Raw genomic sequence first — 18040 nt, 5'->3', positions numbered from 1 at the left:
CCCTAGCCCTGAACTTGCATTTTACTCTAGTTTCTCTCCTATCTCCCCTCAAGCCCTCTCTGAGCTCATCTTGGCTGTGAGACACACCTCCTGCTCCCTTGAACCTATTCCCACTAAATTGCTGACCAGCAAATTTCCCTTCCTGGCCCCCATGTTAGCTGATATTGTTAACGGTTCCCTCTCCTCAGGTACTATCCCTCTCCCCTCCAATCTGCCGACATCACCCCCCCTCCTCAAAAAATCCACCCTTGATCCCTCTGTCCTTGCAAACTACCGCTCCATCTCCAACCTCCCTTTCCTTTCCAAAGTCCTTGAATGTGTTGTCGCCTTCCAAATCCGTGCCCATCTTTCCCACAACTCCATGTTTGAATCCCCACAATCAGGTTTCTGCCCCTGCCACAGTACTGAAACGGCTCTTATCAAAGTCACAAATGACATCCTATGTGACTGTGACCATGGTAAACTATCCATCCTCATCCTTCTCAACCTGTCTGCAGCTTTTGACATGGTTGACCACACCATTCTCCTCCAACGCCTCTCCTCCTTCATCCAGCTGGGTGGGACTGCAACAGCCTGGTTCCATTTCTATCTATCCAGTCATAGCCAGAGAATTACCTGTAATGGCTTCTCTTCCCACTCCCACACTGTTACCTCTGGAGTCCCCCAAGGATCAATCCTTGGCCCCCTTCTATTTCTCATCTACATGCTGCCCCTCAACGACATCATCCGAAAACACAACGTCCAATTCCACGTGCTAACGACAACCAGCTCTACCTCACCCAGCTCTACCTCCCTTGACCGCTCCACTGTCTCTCATTTGTCACATTGCTTGTCTGACATCCAGTACTGGATGAGCAAAAATTTCCTCCAACTAAATATTGGGAAGACCATAGCCATTGTCTTTGGTCCCCGTCACAAGCTCTGTTCCCTAGCCACCGACTCCATCCCTCTCCCTGACCACTGTCTGAGGCTGAATCAGACCGTTCGCAACCTTGGCGTCCTATTTAACCCTGAGATGAGCTTCCGACCCCATATCTGCTCCATCATCAAGACCGCCTACTTCCACCTCCGTAACATCGCGCATCTCCGCCCCTGCCTCAGCTCATCTGCTGCTGAAACCCTCATCCATGCCTTTGTTACCTCCAAACTGGACTATTCCAATGCTCTCCTGGCCGGTCTCCCATCTTCCACCCTCCATAAACTTGAGCTCACCCAAACGTCTGTTGCCCATATCCTAACTCGCACCAAGTCCCGTTCTCCCATCACCCCTGTGCTTGCTGACCTACATTGGCTCCTGGTCCGGGAATGCCTTGATTTTAAAATTCTCATCCTTGTTTTCAAATCCCTCCATGGCCTTGCCCCTCCCTATCTCTGTAACCTCCTCCAACCCTACAACCCGCCAAGGTCTCTTTTCTCCTCCAATTCTTATCTCTTGCGCATCCCTGATTTTAATTGCTCCACCATTGGCGGCCACACCTTCAGCTGCCTAGGCCCTAAGCTCTGGAATTCCCTCCATAAAGCTCTCTACCTCTCCCTCCTCCTTTAAGACGCTCCTTAAAACCTACCCCTTTGACTATGCCTGTCCTAATACCTCCTTATGTGGCTCGGTGTCAAATTTTGTTTGGTAACGCTCCTGTGAAGTGCTTTGGGACATTTCACTATGTTAAATGCACCATATAAGTGTGCGTTGTTGTTGTTGTTGTTGTTGTTGTTGTTTGATTCTATGATTCTAGCTTACCACTCACTCCATCCCCTTCTCAGACTGTGCAAAACCTCATCATCCTGTTTGACCCAGAGCTGACGTTCAAGCACCACACCCTATCCATCAGCAAATAAAGAGAAACTATTCCCATTGGCGGAAGGGTCGAGACCCAGGGGACAAAGATTTAAGGTGATTGGCAAAAGAACCAAAGGCGACATGAGGAAAAGCTTTTTTATGCAGCGAGTAAATGCGCTGCCTGAAAGTGTGTTGGAGGAAGATTCAGTCCTGGCTTTCAAAAAGGAATTGGATAAATACTTGAAGGGAAAAAATTTGCAGGGCTACAGGGAGAAAGAGGGGCAATGGGACTAACTGGATTGCTCTTACAAAGAGCTGGCACGGGCTCAATGGACCGAATGGCCTCTTTCTGTGCTGTAACCATTCTATGATTCTATGATTCTAAACTGTTTACTTCCACTGCAACATCAGACATGGTGGAACCAATTACAACACAGAGGTACAGGGTCATCTCAATCTTAACAGGCTTCCACAGATACCCTGTAGCCAGCTATCTCACTTACTCCTTTCAGTTGAGGAGCACCTAGTAGGTTCTGGAAGATATATGTCATGCACTATCAGCAAGGGGAAGCACCAGGATCAAAAATACTAACAAGCACCCACAGATCACTTATATGACTGGAGTCAGCTGCTGTCCAACAAAATAGATATGGCCGAAAGTATCAGGACCACAGTATTGCATGTGGAATAACCAGCTTCAGTGGCATTTCCTTACCCAGCACACTGAGGAGTTCTGCCATAAACCCAAGAGGTTCCTGCACATGGACAATAGCCAACCATCTTAATTCCTTGTCCTACTGAGGGAGTCCTGCATTGTTGGAGGTGCCGTCTTTTGGATGAGATGTTAAACTGAGGCCTGTCTGCCTTCTCAAATGGATTTAAAACATGTCGTGACACTACTTCAAAGATGAGCAGAGGCATTCTCCCCAATGTCCTGGTCAATATTTATCCCTCAACCAACATCACTAAAACAGATTATCTGGTCAATATCACATTGCTGTTTATAGAACCTTACTGTGCTCAAATTGGCTGTCGCATTTCCTACATTACAACTTCAAATGTACTTCATGAAGTGGTTTGGGACGTCCTGAGGTCGTGAAAGGTGCTGTATAAATGCAAGTTCATTCTTTTTCTGGAGAAATACCTAGAAGGTGATCTAGAAGAGGTTCTAGAGGACACACCATACACTGCCACCAAGGGGAAGCTAAATCCAGCGTGGGAACAATTAAGTACCATTTGTGGGTATAGGTTGGTGTAATGAGGCACGAGGTTTGTAATGGTCACCAGCATGGCCTCGAAAAAAGCAGTCTTTCCCTCCACCATGAAATGCAGCGAGCTGCTATACAGATGCAACAGTTTGCACACTCAGTTTCACAATTCACGTGAGGCTTTGTGCCACCAGTGGAGTTTGCAAAATCGAGGCTCATACCTCTTTGATAGGGAGTGTGCTCTGTGATCCCAAAGAAGGCAACTCTTGTTTGCTGCACTTCTTCCTTCAGCATCTCCAGAACTTCATCTGAAAGTGGAGGTGCTGTACCTCTTCCTTCAGTCATGATTCGTTCTCTCCTCAGCAATGAATCAGCCCCATGAAATACCAATTACAGTCTTTAAGAGCTCCAGCTTTACTTCATAAACCCCCTCCCCAGCAGGCTGTCAGTCAGCACCCACAGGCAGGCCTAATCTGTGCCAGGACCGTGCTGTGAATAGTAAATAGGGCTGACCTCGGAAATCCCACAAAGTCAACCCAATGTAATATCAGCCCAGCTTCTCTGTGGTTTTGCTGCTTTAGCATCAGTATCAGGAAGTTCACCATAATAACTGACAAAAATGGCTCTGTCCCAACTGTATTTGTCAGTTGTAGTCTCACATTTTTTGACCTGGAGAATTTTTCAATGTAATAAATCCAGACGGGGTTGATTAAAACCAGGTGTGGCACGGCCTCATCAAACCACTGAATGTGGAAGGATTTGACTTTTCACCCACTGCTCTGTTCTTTTTCTATCATACATATAATATACTTAGTTAGTTTACTTATTGCAAGCAGAAAATAAAATCAAAATGATAGGCGAGGAGTGATTCATTTACCCATAATGTTAAAACAATGACTCTATCTGTTAAACTAAGAATACGAGTTAGCATTCATTGAACACGATATTTATCCAAATCAGCACCATTTGGTAGTTCAGCTAGTTGAGTGCCAGGCTCAAGATCAGCATTACATCCTTGGAGGTGGATAAAGTGAGTGTATGGGCTCAATTTTCACACCCCCTGAGCGGGTGCGTTCGTGGCGGGGGGGCTGCGACAATCGGGGATTCCCAGGGCGGGTCTGGAGCCCGGCTACAACCCGCCCACTTCTGGGTTCCCCAGTGACGCGCTGACATGCGCGCACAGCCCCCGCAGGTGGGAATCCCGCCGGCAATTAAAGCCAACGGGTTGACACTTAAAGTACTTAAACAGGTACTTCAGGTTTTTTACAGACTTGATTAACATAACATTTTAGGAGGGGTGGGATTTTGCAATGAACTGAGACTGTTTCACGTTCTGGGGGAAATACTCCTAGTTCAAATGGACGTGTTGCAGCCATCAGCCTGTGGCAGCTGCAAAGGTCCATTTGACAGGTGTGGGGGGAGACCCTCACTCATTGCAGGAGGCCACTCTGTCACTTTGGACAAAGTTTGGCCTCCACCACCCTCCTGCTAACAATAAAATGCACAAACTTGCACACTTACCCCGGTGTCCAGACACATGTACCTACCTTGCGGACCCCCTCAAATGTACATCTTCCGGATGGGGGCCGCTGTAGCTGCAGTCATGACCTCCTCGGAGGGCGAACAGCATCACCAGCCTCACCAGCCTCGCTGTCCACCTCTGACACGTGGAGCTCCACAACACAGTGCTGTGACAAATCCACCTGCACAGCAGGAGGGAGGGCAATGGCAGAGAGAGATGCGTCGCAGAGGGCACTACCCTTGCCACAGGGTCTACAGACCGTTGCTCCGCTTCCTGGACCTCTCTGAGCAGCAGTGCACATGGAGGCTCAGAGTCACGCGACATGTAGTCGTGGACATCTGCAGCCTCCTTCATGTCGAGCTGCTCCAGGCTGGCCCGAGCACCATCTTCTTACCTGTCGCTGTCAAAGTCACCACTGCCCTCAACAACTTCTCCTCAGCATCCTTCCAGGGTGCCACCGGGGACATCGCCAACGTCTCTCAGTCGTCTGCACAAAAGAGCCCTATAAATACACCTACACCCACTCTGCAGTGACACAATGGGTGGCATCAGTTGTGGGTCTTCATTGTGATCCTCAGGAAAGGACATTATTGCACAAATCAGACAAGATTCGCAAAGATGTGGCAGTAGTGGTGCCAATATAATATGTAATGTGAGTTGACCAGAAATCAAATATAAGTAAACACCATGACAAACCCTCAAACACCCTTGTGCACCCCCTTCATGCTCACGACACGTTTGCCTTACACTTCCTACTGCACATATGTGATGCATGCCCTGTGGCTGCAGCACAGGTAGTGGCAGGTTGAGTGAGGCTGACTGTGAAAGAGATGCATGAGAGGGTGAATATGAGATAGAGCCATGAGATTGTATGAGGATTGGGTTGAGTGGTAGTGGTGGGATGAGTACTGGCGAGGTGAGTAAGTGCAGGTAAGATGAGGATGAGCTTTGAGTGGGTGTGAGGGGTGATGTGATAGAGTTGTGTTGGCAGTGCAGAAGGAGATGTGGGGTGGGGGCGGTGATGTGGCAGACGGAGTGTAGGGGAATGAGTAAGTGTACTCACTTCGGCTGACCTACTTAGGTGATTGAAGCGCCTCCTGCACTGTATGCAGGTGCGCGATATGTTGGTGGTGCTGGTGACCTCCTCTGCCACCTCGAGCCAGGCCTTCTTGGTGGCAGAGGCAGGCCGCTTCCTCCCGCCCGCCGGGGGGGAGATTTCTGTCCTCCCTCTCCTCCTCACCCCATCTAATGATACCTGGAGTGAGGCATCATTAAACCTGGGAGCAGCCTTCCCCCTGGGCTGCTCCATGCTGTAATTTTTCCTATTTTCTGCAGCATCAGTCAGTGGAGGACTGCCTCTTTAAATAGGGCTCCTCCAGCTGACAGCCTATGCTGCGCATGCGCAGTCCGCCCGCTGCGCAGCTTTCCAGCGCGAAACCCGGAAGCACAGGTAAGTGGATCCAATTAGCCTGCGATTCCGTGCGGAGCACTCTGAATTCCACTGGGCACGTTACCCATGCGCCCAGTTGACCCCCCGCCATGAACCCGCAGCCCTCCTAATATCGGGCCCTATATCTTAGAATGTAGGGGGAAAGCTGCAACTGAGCAGTGCTTGACACACTGCCGCTGTGTCTTCAGCAAACGGTGCTGTACCCAACTGGCAATTCATGACATGTAGAACAATCTCCACAGGTAATCTCTCTCTCTCTCTCTCTCTCACTCTTCTCACACTCTCTTTTTCTCTCTTCCTCCTCTTGCTCTTTTTCCATCTTCTCTCTGTCTCTTTCTCCCTTCTCTCTCTCCCTCTCTTTCTCGCTCCCTCTTAAGCAGATCTGACCAAATAATGTACAAATGGTGAAGTCACTCATGAATAATAATGTTGGGCTCACCCATTGGGTAAGTATCAAGAAGTCTCTAATGTAATTACTACTTGTCCCATGGCCATAAACTAAACCTAATAAAAATAGTAGGCTAGATTTCACCAATTTGGACCTTCATCTTCTGGAAGACATATTGGGAATGTGGCTTTTGGGATCAACAGGACTCTTGCAGCATTTTCTGTCTATTAATGAAGAACATTATAGTTTTTCAGAAGTGAAAATTTTTGATGATGCATGTTTCCTAATATCTTTCAGTAACATGCTATTGAATATCAAAGAAAAGAATTAAGAACAATGTGGAACATATCTCTCTCTTCATAATTCTATAAGAAATGTTATTTATTACTTTTAGATGTGGTACAAATTACCAGTGTAGTATTTTCAACGATGCTTAACTCTTCAGGACAATATTCTTTACAACTTTTAAAATGTACATATTTTTTCCATGTATATATCATCAACTCCTGATTCTTACAAAGACTGAAATGTACAGACAATAGTCCACAATATTCTCTCAACGAAGGGAAAAAGTGCAGGTTTATTTTTGCAGCATTAACATAACAGTAAAAAATAAATAATTTGCAGTTATATAGCACCTTTCATGACCTCAGGATATTCAAAAGCTCTTCACAACCAATGAAGTACTTTGGAAGTGTAGTCACTATTGCAATAAAGGGAAATGAGGCAACCAATTTTGCACATAGCAAGGTCCCACAAACAGCAGTGAGATAAATGACCAGGTAATCTGTTTTGGTGGTGGTGTTTGAGGGATAAATGTTGACTAGGACTCTGGGGAGGACTCTCCTGCTCTTCTTCAAATTTATTCCATGGGATCTTTTATGTCCACCTGAGAGGGCAGACAGAGCCTCGGTTTAATGTCTCAGCCAAAAAACGGTGCCTCCAACAGTGCAGCACTCCTTCAGAACTGCACTGGAGTGTCAACCGAGATTATGTACTCAAGTCTCCGGAGTGAGGCTTGAACCCGAAACCTTCTGACTCAGAGGTAAGAATGCTACCAACTGAGCCAAGTCTGACACCTACTAGTAGCATAAGGGTACACATAAAATAAGCCTCTAGTTACATTGGCCCAGAAATTGCTCCAAGTGGTCGACCATCAGTGGTTGCCGCTCCGTAGATTTATACTAACCCACTAACTTACTGCGGTCTTTACTGCGTGCACTTCCTGTATCAGGAAGCTGAGATGAGCCCAGCATTAGCTCTAGTGACCAATCAGATTGCAGCATCTTTGACAGGCTGCGAACAGTTTCTGCAAGCTAGAACGTAAAATCCAAGAAGTGTAAGATACAACACTAAAATCATTTGTAAAGCCAGTTACAAACAGCAAAAAAAGAGAGGGTAAGAAATAATCGAATTAATAAAAGAGATGGAAGGAAAAAGTTTTTTAAAAATTTTTTTTACATATCTTAATTTAATTTTTTTTTTAATGACCAAAAACTATTAGAATAAGGGGTTATGTGACTCCACATTTTTAAAAGTTAATTTTTAGTTGTTTGGCAGTCATTAAGACTTACCATGCTGTTAAAATTTAGTTTAGACCTGGTATTTTTAAGCGTACCTGTTTTGTGACGATATTAATTACTTTCCAGCTGGGCAGAAGAGCAAGTTGGCGCTGGTCCATTGATTCTGTTGATTGAAGCCGGCGATATCCCTTTAATTCGAAGTTGTCATATCGCCGGCGAACCAAGAGGAGTAAGTTCTGTATTTCCGTGTTTAGCTGCACATGTGCGAATGCAGGAAATTGCTCCTCGATTTTGTCACTAACAACGGTGAGTGCTGTTGAGCTCACTGTTCTTTACTAAGCAATTTCTGGGCCAATGCATTCTTAAATTACATTTTCAAATAATACTTAAATAATAATCACCTATGCTATGACAGGAAATCAACTGTTCAAAGTACAAGGGAAATACTGCAAATTATACTTACTGTCTATGTCTATGCATTCTAAGAAAATCCGAGAGATTTTCAAAAGTCAATTTCTGCGTAAGTCTGAAAAGGACAAAATTTTATTTACATTTGCAATTCATAAAAGGATTATAAATCATTTGTACCTACAATTATTTAATATTCTTAAGATGCTTTGCATTGTTCCACAATCTGACACAATGGACATTTTTGTTACGGTTTGAGTTTATTCAAGACTATCATCTAAAAACAATGGAGTGGAAATTCATTTCAGCCTGTTTTAGGGCCTGAAATAGGAAGTGTGTTGGGAGCGCGTGCCAAAAGCCAGAGACCCGAGGCTCACCCGAAATTGGGCCCCCCGGCCTCATCAGTATTTTGCCGACGAGCTGCGGTACACGTAAAATAAGTTTCAAGTTACATTGGCCCAGAAATTGCTCTGATAGAGGCATTTAAGATTATGAAAGGGTTGGATAGGATAGACGTAGAGAAGATATTTCCACTTGTGGGGGAGACCAGAACTAGGGGCCATAAAACCAGTTAAAGACAGCAAAAAAAGAGAGGGTAAGAAATAATCGAATTAATAAAAGAGATGGAAGGAAAAAGAGCAGTGGCTCTCAGGTAGGTCCTGGGAGGGGGAAAGGCGATCAGGAGAGAGGGGGTGAGCGGGGGTGGAGGGAGAAGAGAAATCGGGAAGGATGGGAGGTGATCGGGAGTAGGCCGATTGGGGGCCAGCAACAGTCTTCAGAACTCGGTGGCAACCTCAAACGATGCCTTTAAGGACCACTGGTTAAGCCGCATGCAGACATGGTTAACCTGAACGTAGCAGGCCTGGAACCGGCTTTGTTCAGGGCAGGATAATTTTGGGAAGGGGGCCTCAAAAAGTCATTAGGCCCCCTTTTTGCATATACAAAGGGTCTATAGCCTGTTTCAGGCGGGGGCTTTGGAGCCTTTAATAATATGGCAGGCAGTGCACTTCTGGTGCGGAATGTGTGCATGCACACCATATATGACACTTAGGTGCCCATTTTACACCTGTAAAACGAGTGCAGCATCAACGAATTTCTAGGTCGATGGTTTTATTTTAATTCATTACTTTTTCCTTATGAATCTTAAGCTGCATCTTTTGTATTGATGAAAAGTCATGTTGTCTGGACACCAACACAAAAGTGGCTGGTCCCTATCTGACTCCTGAATCCACTAAAATCAAGTGTTGTGAGACACCCCGCTCAGTGAGGCCACGTCACACCACTCATGCTTAGCACAGGATGAAGTATAACTCCAGTCCGGTGTGAAGTTGGGCTTTAAACATGCTCAGGTGATCCATAGGATCTTCTGGGCATATTCTGAACTTACTAAATGACACCGTTGAACATAAGGAGAGAGCTCTGTGCGTGGGTGCATGCAGGCATGCATGGCTCTCCATGGTGGGCAGATTACAAGTTGCAGGCTGCAATGTAACTCTGGTCTTGCTAGCTGCGTGTTGTATTCTGCAGCTATCAGTTTCAACCCGGTTGTTTAGTATAACTACAACCACATTTGTTATGCCTCATTAGCTATTGCAGTCTTCTTATCTAATATAGAACCAGTAAACACACGATTTACACACACAACAGTTCTGCCGGCATCTGATAAGAGAAATGATAGATAAACCTGTATAGAACCTTGGTTAGTTCACACTTGGAGTACTGTGAACAGTTTCGGTCTTCACGTTATAAAAAGGATATAGAGACACTGGAAAAGGTGCAAAAACGATTTACTAGGATGATACCAGAACTGAAAGATTACACCTGTCAGGAAAGATTGAGCACGCTGGGGCTCTGTTCTCTAGAAAAGAGAAGACTGAGGGGTGACCTGGTAGAGGCATTTAAGATTATGAAAGGGTTTGATAGGGTAGACGTAGAGAAGATATTTCCACTTGTGGGGGAGACCAGAACTAGGGGACATAAATATAAGACTAATAAATTCAATAGAGAATTCAGGAGAAACTTCTTTACCCAGAGAGTGGTTAGAAAGTGGAACCCGCTACCACAAGGAGTAGTTGAAGTGACTAGTATAGATGTATTTAAGGGGAAGCTAGATAAACACATGGGAGAGAAAGGAATAGAAGGATATGTTGATAGGGAAAGAAGAAGTAAAGAGGGAGGAGGCTCGTGTGGAGCATAAGCATGGTCCTGTTGGGCCAAGTGGCCTGTTTCTGTGCTATACATTCTATGTAATTCTATAATGTTTCAAGAAGAGACACTTTTTCTTTTCAACTCTTGGGAGAATCTTCGATCTCAATTCCCAAATGAACTGTGAAATGATCCAGTTGTTTAATGGTGTGTATGTTGAACCCTGGGGATAATTTTCTGAGTACAATTGTGTTTCGGGGAACCTTGCCCATCGCAACACATAGAAGAAAATTGTATGCGGACTGCTCATGATTTTCCATCCATTGAAACCTAGCTACTTTCATATATCATTAGTAAGATTATTCCATTTTTTAAAAACTATAACTTTAAAATATTTAACAGAAAGGAAAAATAATGACTATAATGTACTTAATATTTTTCTGTTTTTCTAAAACAATTAATACCATCCAAAACATTTTAATGTTCTATATTTTACTTTAAAAGCTAAACTTCAGTCCAAGTTGTTAACCCAAATTAATCTCTACTTATTTATACAATGATGATGATTTCAATGGTGTTTAATACAGTTGAGTGCGAATATTAAGCAGTAATTATATTTAGTGAAGTGAATAAGCTAAAGATTTTGACATTTATGAATGTTATTGCTTAAAATGAGCAGAGCTGTAAGGATACACCAGGGTTTGAAAAATACTTATGTTTAAAATCTTTCCAAATTAGAGACTGTTGCCAATTTGTGCTCAGACACTTTTCTTGATAATAATTTCAACAAAATCCCTTCACCATCAACAACTCAGTCAAACCTCTCTGAATTAGCCTAGGCAAATTGACTTCGATTCTGTTTCTTTAACATTAACATTAACAAATTTCATTAATATATTGCAGCCTGACGATTCAATGTAAAAACAGAAAGTGCTGGAAACATACAATATTAATGCATTTCTTTTTCTACATGCATTGTATGGAAATGGAATCTTTCCTTTATGCAATTTGTAATCCGCAACAAGCATGACACTAATCCCGCTAAACACTTAGGGATTCCTTTGACTTTTACAATTAATTCTGACGGCTCTCAAAACAAAACTTAAAAATAATGCTCTGCTAATATAAACAAGAATTTTTATAGTGGCATGTGGTGCATTTGTAAAACACTGAAGTTTTGAATAGATTTACTATGGAACTCGAAGCGTAAAGTCATTATTTAATCAGTAATGGAGCCGAGAGGCCTTTAGCTCTGGGAATTGTTTTATCTGCGAACTGGATTAATCCAGTCATTACTACATAGATATTTGTCAGTTTTTTTTTGTGCCGCAGAATTTTCAGTTCGGCAAAAATGATCTCCAATATTAAAAATGATCTCCAATATTAAAAATGATCTCCAATATTAAAAATGATCTCCAATATTAAAAATGAGCAAAATGCTAATTTATTAGCATGCAAAGGAAAGACAGCAGTGACAACGTAAAATTTATTTCAGAAATAGAGACATCATTAAGCCAGCCAGTTCACTGTTATTTTAATGTAAAATGATAAGTATTATGTGCTACAAAAATGATTTGTGGCCATCCTTGAACTGTAAATGAAGGAAGCATAATGAAAATATTTGTGTGCAAATCACTCTGCTTGAGAAGCCTACAGCAAATATGTTTGAATTAATGATTCTTTTGGAGCCAGCTATTGACATAAAAGCAATTGCAAAGTATACATTTAAAGTAGCGCCAAGTGTGATAGTGTTTAGATTGTGCTTCTATTGTATTTCATGGGGCATGTGCCAGTTATTCTGAAGGTCAGGATTTGAATGGCCTCATCATCCATTGTCTATAAAATACATTTATTGATTCGGTATTAGTTAGTCCCGTTAATATTTTCTCAGTGGGAATTATTGCTCAATGGAAGGAGGTTATGTATATTATAAATTGCATTAATGTCTCTCTTCAACAACAATTCTAACCATTAGTGTATAACTAGTTTTGATGTCCCTCTTCAGTTATTTTTTCTGAGTATCATATGTTCCACAATATAAAACACATAATAAAAACAAACTAAGGAGTAACAGAGTTGACTGCTTTAAAGTTACAATTTTACTTTTTATTAGTAATTTGATATGGAACTACCTCATCGAAAAACAAAAGTAATACTGTTTCCTGAAGCTTCTTTCACACCGGCAAAGTGAATAGAGAAGCACTCTACTTATATTTCATGATTTCATGCCTTACTTTTCACAAGAATGTTCTTCTTGAACTGAGCAACACAGAATGAACATATATATTTCTATTGTCGCGTATATTTAACTGTGTAAATTTAGGTGAGATTTAACTGTAAAGTCTCTAGACTGCTAAAAGAAAATTGCACAAAAGTGTACAATATTGAAAAATATTGTATTACTTAGATGCCTCCCTAAATCTTAATTATAAACTGAAAGTTGAATAGTTTTATAAATGTTTCACTATTTATTTTGTTTAGGAAACAGCTATTAATAATTTTCTAAAGTCTAATTAATCCAGAGATTTTTCACCTACCTGTTCCAGTTATACTTTTAATAGCATTGTCTGACCATGTCATTTGTTCTGCTTTAAGCGGAAAAAGTGTGGCTGTCAGACACTGACCACTCGCATACTGTTTCCTGCAACTGAGACTGTGTATGAACTGTGAGTGGGAGAGGAGAGCTGGCCCTGTACTGTTGGTCAGTTTTATACCAAACCTTAGTAAGATGAATGATAAATCGGCTTGCAAATAAAACCGCAAGTGACTTTGAACAACACAATGCATTGTTCTTCAAAGGCTGCCTTAACAAGGCATACATAAACAAAATGTTGGGGCATATCGTCTACTGTTGCTGTGCTTCTTATCATTTTAGAAAGTCGCTCTGGCAAGTGGCCTTGAGGCTTGTTTTTATTCTGAGCTCAACTACAGAAATAGGAATGTGTGTGTTGTTATAAGGTGTGACTGAACTGCCTTGTTTGGTTAGATTTGATCTCAGTCCAAATCCAAAAGGCACGTATCTAGCTTGACCCATTAAAACTCGTATATTTTTCTGCAGTGCAAATGCAATTTAAAATTTTGGTTTGGAGCCAACTTTAGTTTTGTGTCACTGTTTCTTTGTTAGGGATTAGATTCAACAATTCCCTTCTCAACCTGAACCTAAAATGTTAATTTGTTGATCAAACTACGCTGGAAATACAGGGTAGGCGAGTAACAGGATAGGAGGTTGTGTTAATAGTGCAGTATCCTTGACATTGGGCTAGAAATTCATCTGGGGCGATATCGGTGAACGGGCGGTTTCCGTGAAGGGACGTATCGGTGAACGGGCGGTTTCCGTGAATGGGCGTATCGGTGAACGGGCGGTTTCCGTGAATGGGCGTATCGGTGAACGGGCGGTTTCCGTGAATGGGCGTATCGGTGAACGGGCGGTTTCCGTGAATGGGCGTATCGGTGAACGGGCGGTTTCCGTGAATGGGCGTATCGGTGAACGGGCGGTTTCCGTGAATGGGCGTATCGGTGAACGGGCGGTTTCCGTGAACGGGCGATATCGGTGAACGGGCGGTTTTCATGAACGGGCGATATCGGTGAACGGGCGGTTTCCGTGAATGGGCAATATTGGTGAACGGGCGGTTTCCATGAACGGGCGATATCGGTGAATGGGCGGTTTCCATGAACGGGCGATATCGGTGAACGGGCGGTTTCCATGAACGGATGATATTGGTGAACGGGCGGTTTTCGTGAATGGGCGATATCGGTGAACGGGCGGTTTCCATGAACGGACAATATTGGTGAACGGGCGGTTTTCGTGAACGGACGATATCGGTGAACGGGCGGTTTCCATGAACGGGCGATATCGGTGAACGGGCGGTTTCCGTGAACGGATGATATTGGTGAACGGGCGGTTTTCGTGAATGGGCGATATCGGTGAATGGGCGGTTTCCGTGAACGGGCGATATCGGTGAATGGGCGGTTTCCATGAACGGGCGATATCGGTGAATGGGCGGTTTCCATGAACGGGCGATATCGGTGAATGGGCGGTTTCCATGAACGGGCGATATCGGTGAACGAGCGGTTTCCATGAACGGGCGTATCGGTGAACGGGCGGTTTCCGTGAACGGGCGTATCGGTGAACGGGCGGTTTCCGTGAACGGGCGATATCGGTGAACGGGCGGTTTCCATGAACGGGCGATATCGGTGAACGGGCGGTTTCCGTGAACGGGCGTATCGGTGAACGGGCGGTTTCCGTGAACGGGCGTATCGGTGAACGGGCGGTTTCCGTGAACGGGCGTATCGGTGAACAGGCGGTTTCCGTGAACGGGCGTATTGGTGAACGGGCGGTTTCCGTGAACGGGCGTATCGGTGAACGGGCGGTTTCCGTGAATGGGCGTATCGGTGAACGGGCGGATTCCGTGAATGGGCGGATTCCGTGAATGGGCGTATCGGTGAACGGGCGGTTTCCGTGAATGGGCGTAACGGTGAACGGGCGGTTTCCGTGAATGGGCGTATCGGTGAACGGGCGGTTTCCGTGAACGGGCGATATCGGTGAACGGGCGGTTTTCATGAACGGGCGATATCGGTGAACGGGCGGTTTCCGTGAATGGGCAATATTGGTGAACGGGCGGTTTCCATGAACGGGCGATATCGGTGAATGGGCGGTTTCCATGAACGGGCGATATCGGTGAACGGGCGGTTTCCATGAACGGATGATATTGGTGAACGGGCGGTTTTCGTGAATGGGCGATATCGGTGAACGGGCGGTTTCCATGAACGGACAATATTGGTGAACGGGCGGTTTTCGTGAATGGGCGATATCGGTGAATGGGCGGTTTCCATGAACGGACGATATCGGTGAACGGGCGGTTTCCATGAACGGGCGATATCGGTGAACGGGCGGTTTCCGTGAACGGATGATATCGGTGAATGGGCGGTTTCCATGAACGGGCGATATCGGTGACTGGGCGGTTTCCATGAACGGGCGATATCGGTGAACGGGCGGTTTCCATGAACGGGCGTATCGGTGAACGGGCGGTTTCCGTGAACGGGCGTATCGGTGAACGGGCGGTTTCCGTGAACGGGCGTATCGGTGAACGGGCGGTTTCCGTGAACGGGCGTAACGGTGAACGGGCGGTTTCCGTGAACGGGCGTATCGGTGAACGGGCGGTTTCCATGAACGGGCGATATCGGTGAACGGGCGGTTTCCGTGAACGGGCGTATCGGTGAACAGGCGGTTTCCGTGAACGGGCGTATCGGTGAACGGGCGGTTTCCGTGAACGGGCGTATCGGTGAACGGGCGGTTTCCGTGAACGGGCGTATCGGTGAACAGGCGGTTTCCGTGAACGGGCGTATTGGTGAACGGGCGGTTTCCGTGAACGGGCGTATCGGTGAACGGGCGGTTTCCGTGAACGGGCGTATCGGTGAACAGGCGGTTTCCGTGAACGGGCGTATTGGTGAACGGGCGGTTTCCATGAACGTTCGGTGTCAGTGAACGAGCAGTATCGGTGAACAGGTGGGATCGTATCGGCCGCCTGTTGTACTCCCCGTCTGATACTCTGTTCTATTAAAGTCAATGGAATTGAATATCCGGCAGGGCGTATAAAAAGTGGCCAATCCTGGAAGTAGAATTAACTATGCTATTTATTACCAGCAAAGACAGTTCACTCTCTGCACCTCTTGCCTCTCCTGCTTTGAAAATTCAACCTCTGAACAAAAGCGCAAGTAGATGTGCTGTCACTTCCACATCGAGTATTTCTCTTCCATCCCACAGTACTGCACGTCTTTAGCTGATCCCAGCCTGGGCAGCAGTAGGGGCACTACAATTGGCCTCAGCATCCTTGAACTAGTGATCTCTATCCTGCAATTGGATGTGCACAAGTGTAGATGTCATGTAAGGAGTTGATTGGCTTTCAATGTAATATGTCTTGTGGTCAAAAGTCCTGCCAGAACTCATTGTCTAGGTTGATATATGAATAATGGTCACTTGGGTGTGGTACTGGAGGGCACTTAGCACCTGTAGAACCGTACCCACGCCATGAGGTCGATTTTAGGAGGGAGGCGGGTTGGCAGCGGGGGGTCGACTGGGCGCATGGGTAACGCGCCCAGTGAATTCGGGGTGCTCTGCATGTGATCGCAGCCTGATTGAAGGTACTTACCTTGGCTTCCGGGTTTCGTGCTGGAAAGCTGCGCAGCGGGCAGACTGCGCAGCCGCAGCATAGGTTGTCAGCTGGAGGAGCCCTATTTAAAGGGGCAGTCCTCCACTGACTGATGCTGTGGAAAATATGCAAAATTACAGCATGGAGTAGCCCAGGGGAAAGGCTGTTCCCAGGTTTATGATGCCTCACTCCAGGATGGGGTGAGTAGGAGGGGGAGGACATAAATCTTCTCCCCGGCAGACGGGAGCAAGTGGCCTGCCTCTGCCACCACGGAGGCCTGGCTCGAGGTGGCAGAGGAGGTCACCTGCACCACCAACATATCGCCCACCTGCATAGAGTGCAGGAGGCACTTCAATGACCTAAGTAGGTCAGCCGAGATGAGTACACTGACTCATTCCCCGACACTCCGTCTGCCACATCACCGCCCCCACTCCACAACTCCTTCTGCACTGCCAACACTACTCTATCATGTCACTCCTCACACCCACTCAAAGCTCATCCTCATCTTACCTGCACCTACTCACCTGGCCAGTACTCATCCCGCCACTACCACTCAACCCAATCCTCATACAATCTCATGGCTCTATCTCATACTCACCCTCTCATGCATCTCTTTCACGGTCAGCCTCACTCATTCTGCCACTACCTGTGCTGCAGCCACAGGGCATGCATCACATATGTGCAGTAGGAAGCGTAAGGCAAACGTGTCATGAGCATGAAGGGGATGCACAAGGGTGTTTGAGGGTTTCTCATGGTTTTTACTTATATTTGATTTCTGATCAACTCACATTACTTATTATATTGTCACCACTACTGCCACGTCTTTGCAAATCTTGTCTGTTTTATGCAATAATGTCCTATCCTGAGGATCACTATGAAGACCCACAACTGATGCCACCCATTGTGTCACTGCAGAGTGGATGTTAATGTATTTATAGGGCTCTTTTGTGCAGACGACTGAGAGACGTCGGCGATGTCCCCAGTGGCACCCTGGAAGGATGCGGAGGAGAAGTTGTTGAGGGTAGTGGTGACTTTGACAGTGACAGGTAAGAAGATGGTGCTCTGGCCAGCCAGGAGCAGCTCGGCATGAAGGAGGCTGCAGATGTCCATGACTACATGTCGAGTGACTCTGAGCCTCCGTGTGCACTGCTGCTCAGAGAGGTCCAGGAAGCGGAGCCTCGGTCTGTAGACCCTGTGGTGAGGGTAGTGCCTTCTGCGACACATCTCTCTCTGTGGTTGCCCTCCCTCCTGCTGTGCAGGTGGATGTGTCACAGCACTGTGTTGTGGAGCTCCACGTGTCAGAGGTGGATGGCGTGGCCAGCAAGGCTGGTGATGCTGTACGCCCTCCGAGGAGGTCATGACTGCAGCTATGGCGGCCCCCATCCGGAAGATGTACATTTGAGGGGGTCCGCAAGGTAGGTACATGTGTCTGCACACCGGGGTTAAGGTTGCATGTTTGTGAATTTTATT

The 18040-nt window shown here is 45.7% G+C and overlaps 1 protein-coding gene across 5 annotated transcripts in view; it reads right to left on the bottom strand.

The window, feature by feature from the left end:
* Positions 1-13009, bottom strand: part of LOC137324931 (cytokine-dependent hematopoietic cell linker) — a 134161-nt gene extending 121152 nt beyond the window's left edge. For 2 of the 5 annotated variants that reach the window (XM_067989623.1, XM_067989637.1), the window contains exons 1-2: positions 12959-13008; positions 8332-8394 (exon numbers count right to left, since the gene is read on the bottom strand). In XM_067989623.1, coding sequence (XP_067845724.1) covers positions 8332-8348 — 17 coding nt within the window. In that variant the 5' untranslated portion in view covers positions 8349-8394; positions 12959-13008. Of the gene's footprint in view, positions 1-8331; positions 8395-12958 lie in introns of all 5 variants that reach the window. The other 3 variants (XM_067989630.1, XM_067989665.1, XM_067989652.1) reach the window with 3 other exon arrangements.
* Positions 13010-18040: the final 5031 nt, after the last annotated feature.

Source organism: Heptranchias perlo, chromosome 1 (genome assembly GCF_035084215.1).
Source record: "Heptranchias perlo isolate sHepPer1 chromosome 1, sHepPer1.hap1, whole genome shotgun sequence".
Classification (NCBI taxonomy): Eukaryota; Metazoa; Chordata; class Chondrichthyes; order Hexanchiformes; family Hexanchidae; genus Heptranchias; species Heptranchias perlo.
Note: the sequence above shows the minus strand (reverse complement) of the source record. Positions and strands in the feature narration are given on the sequence as shown.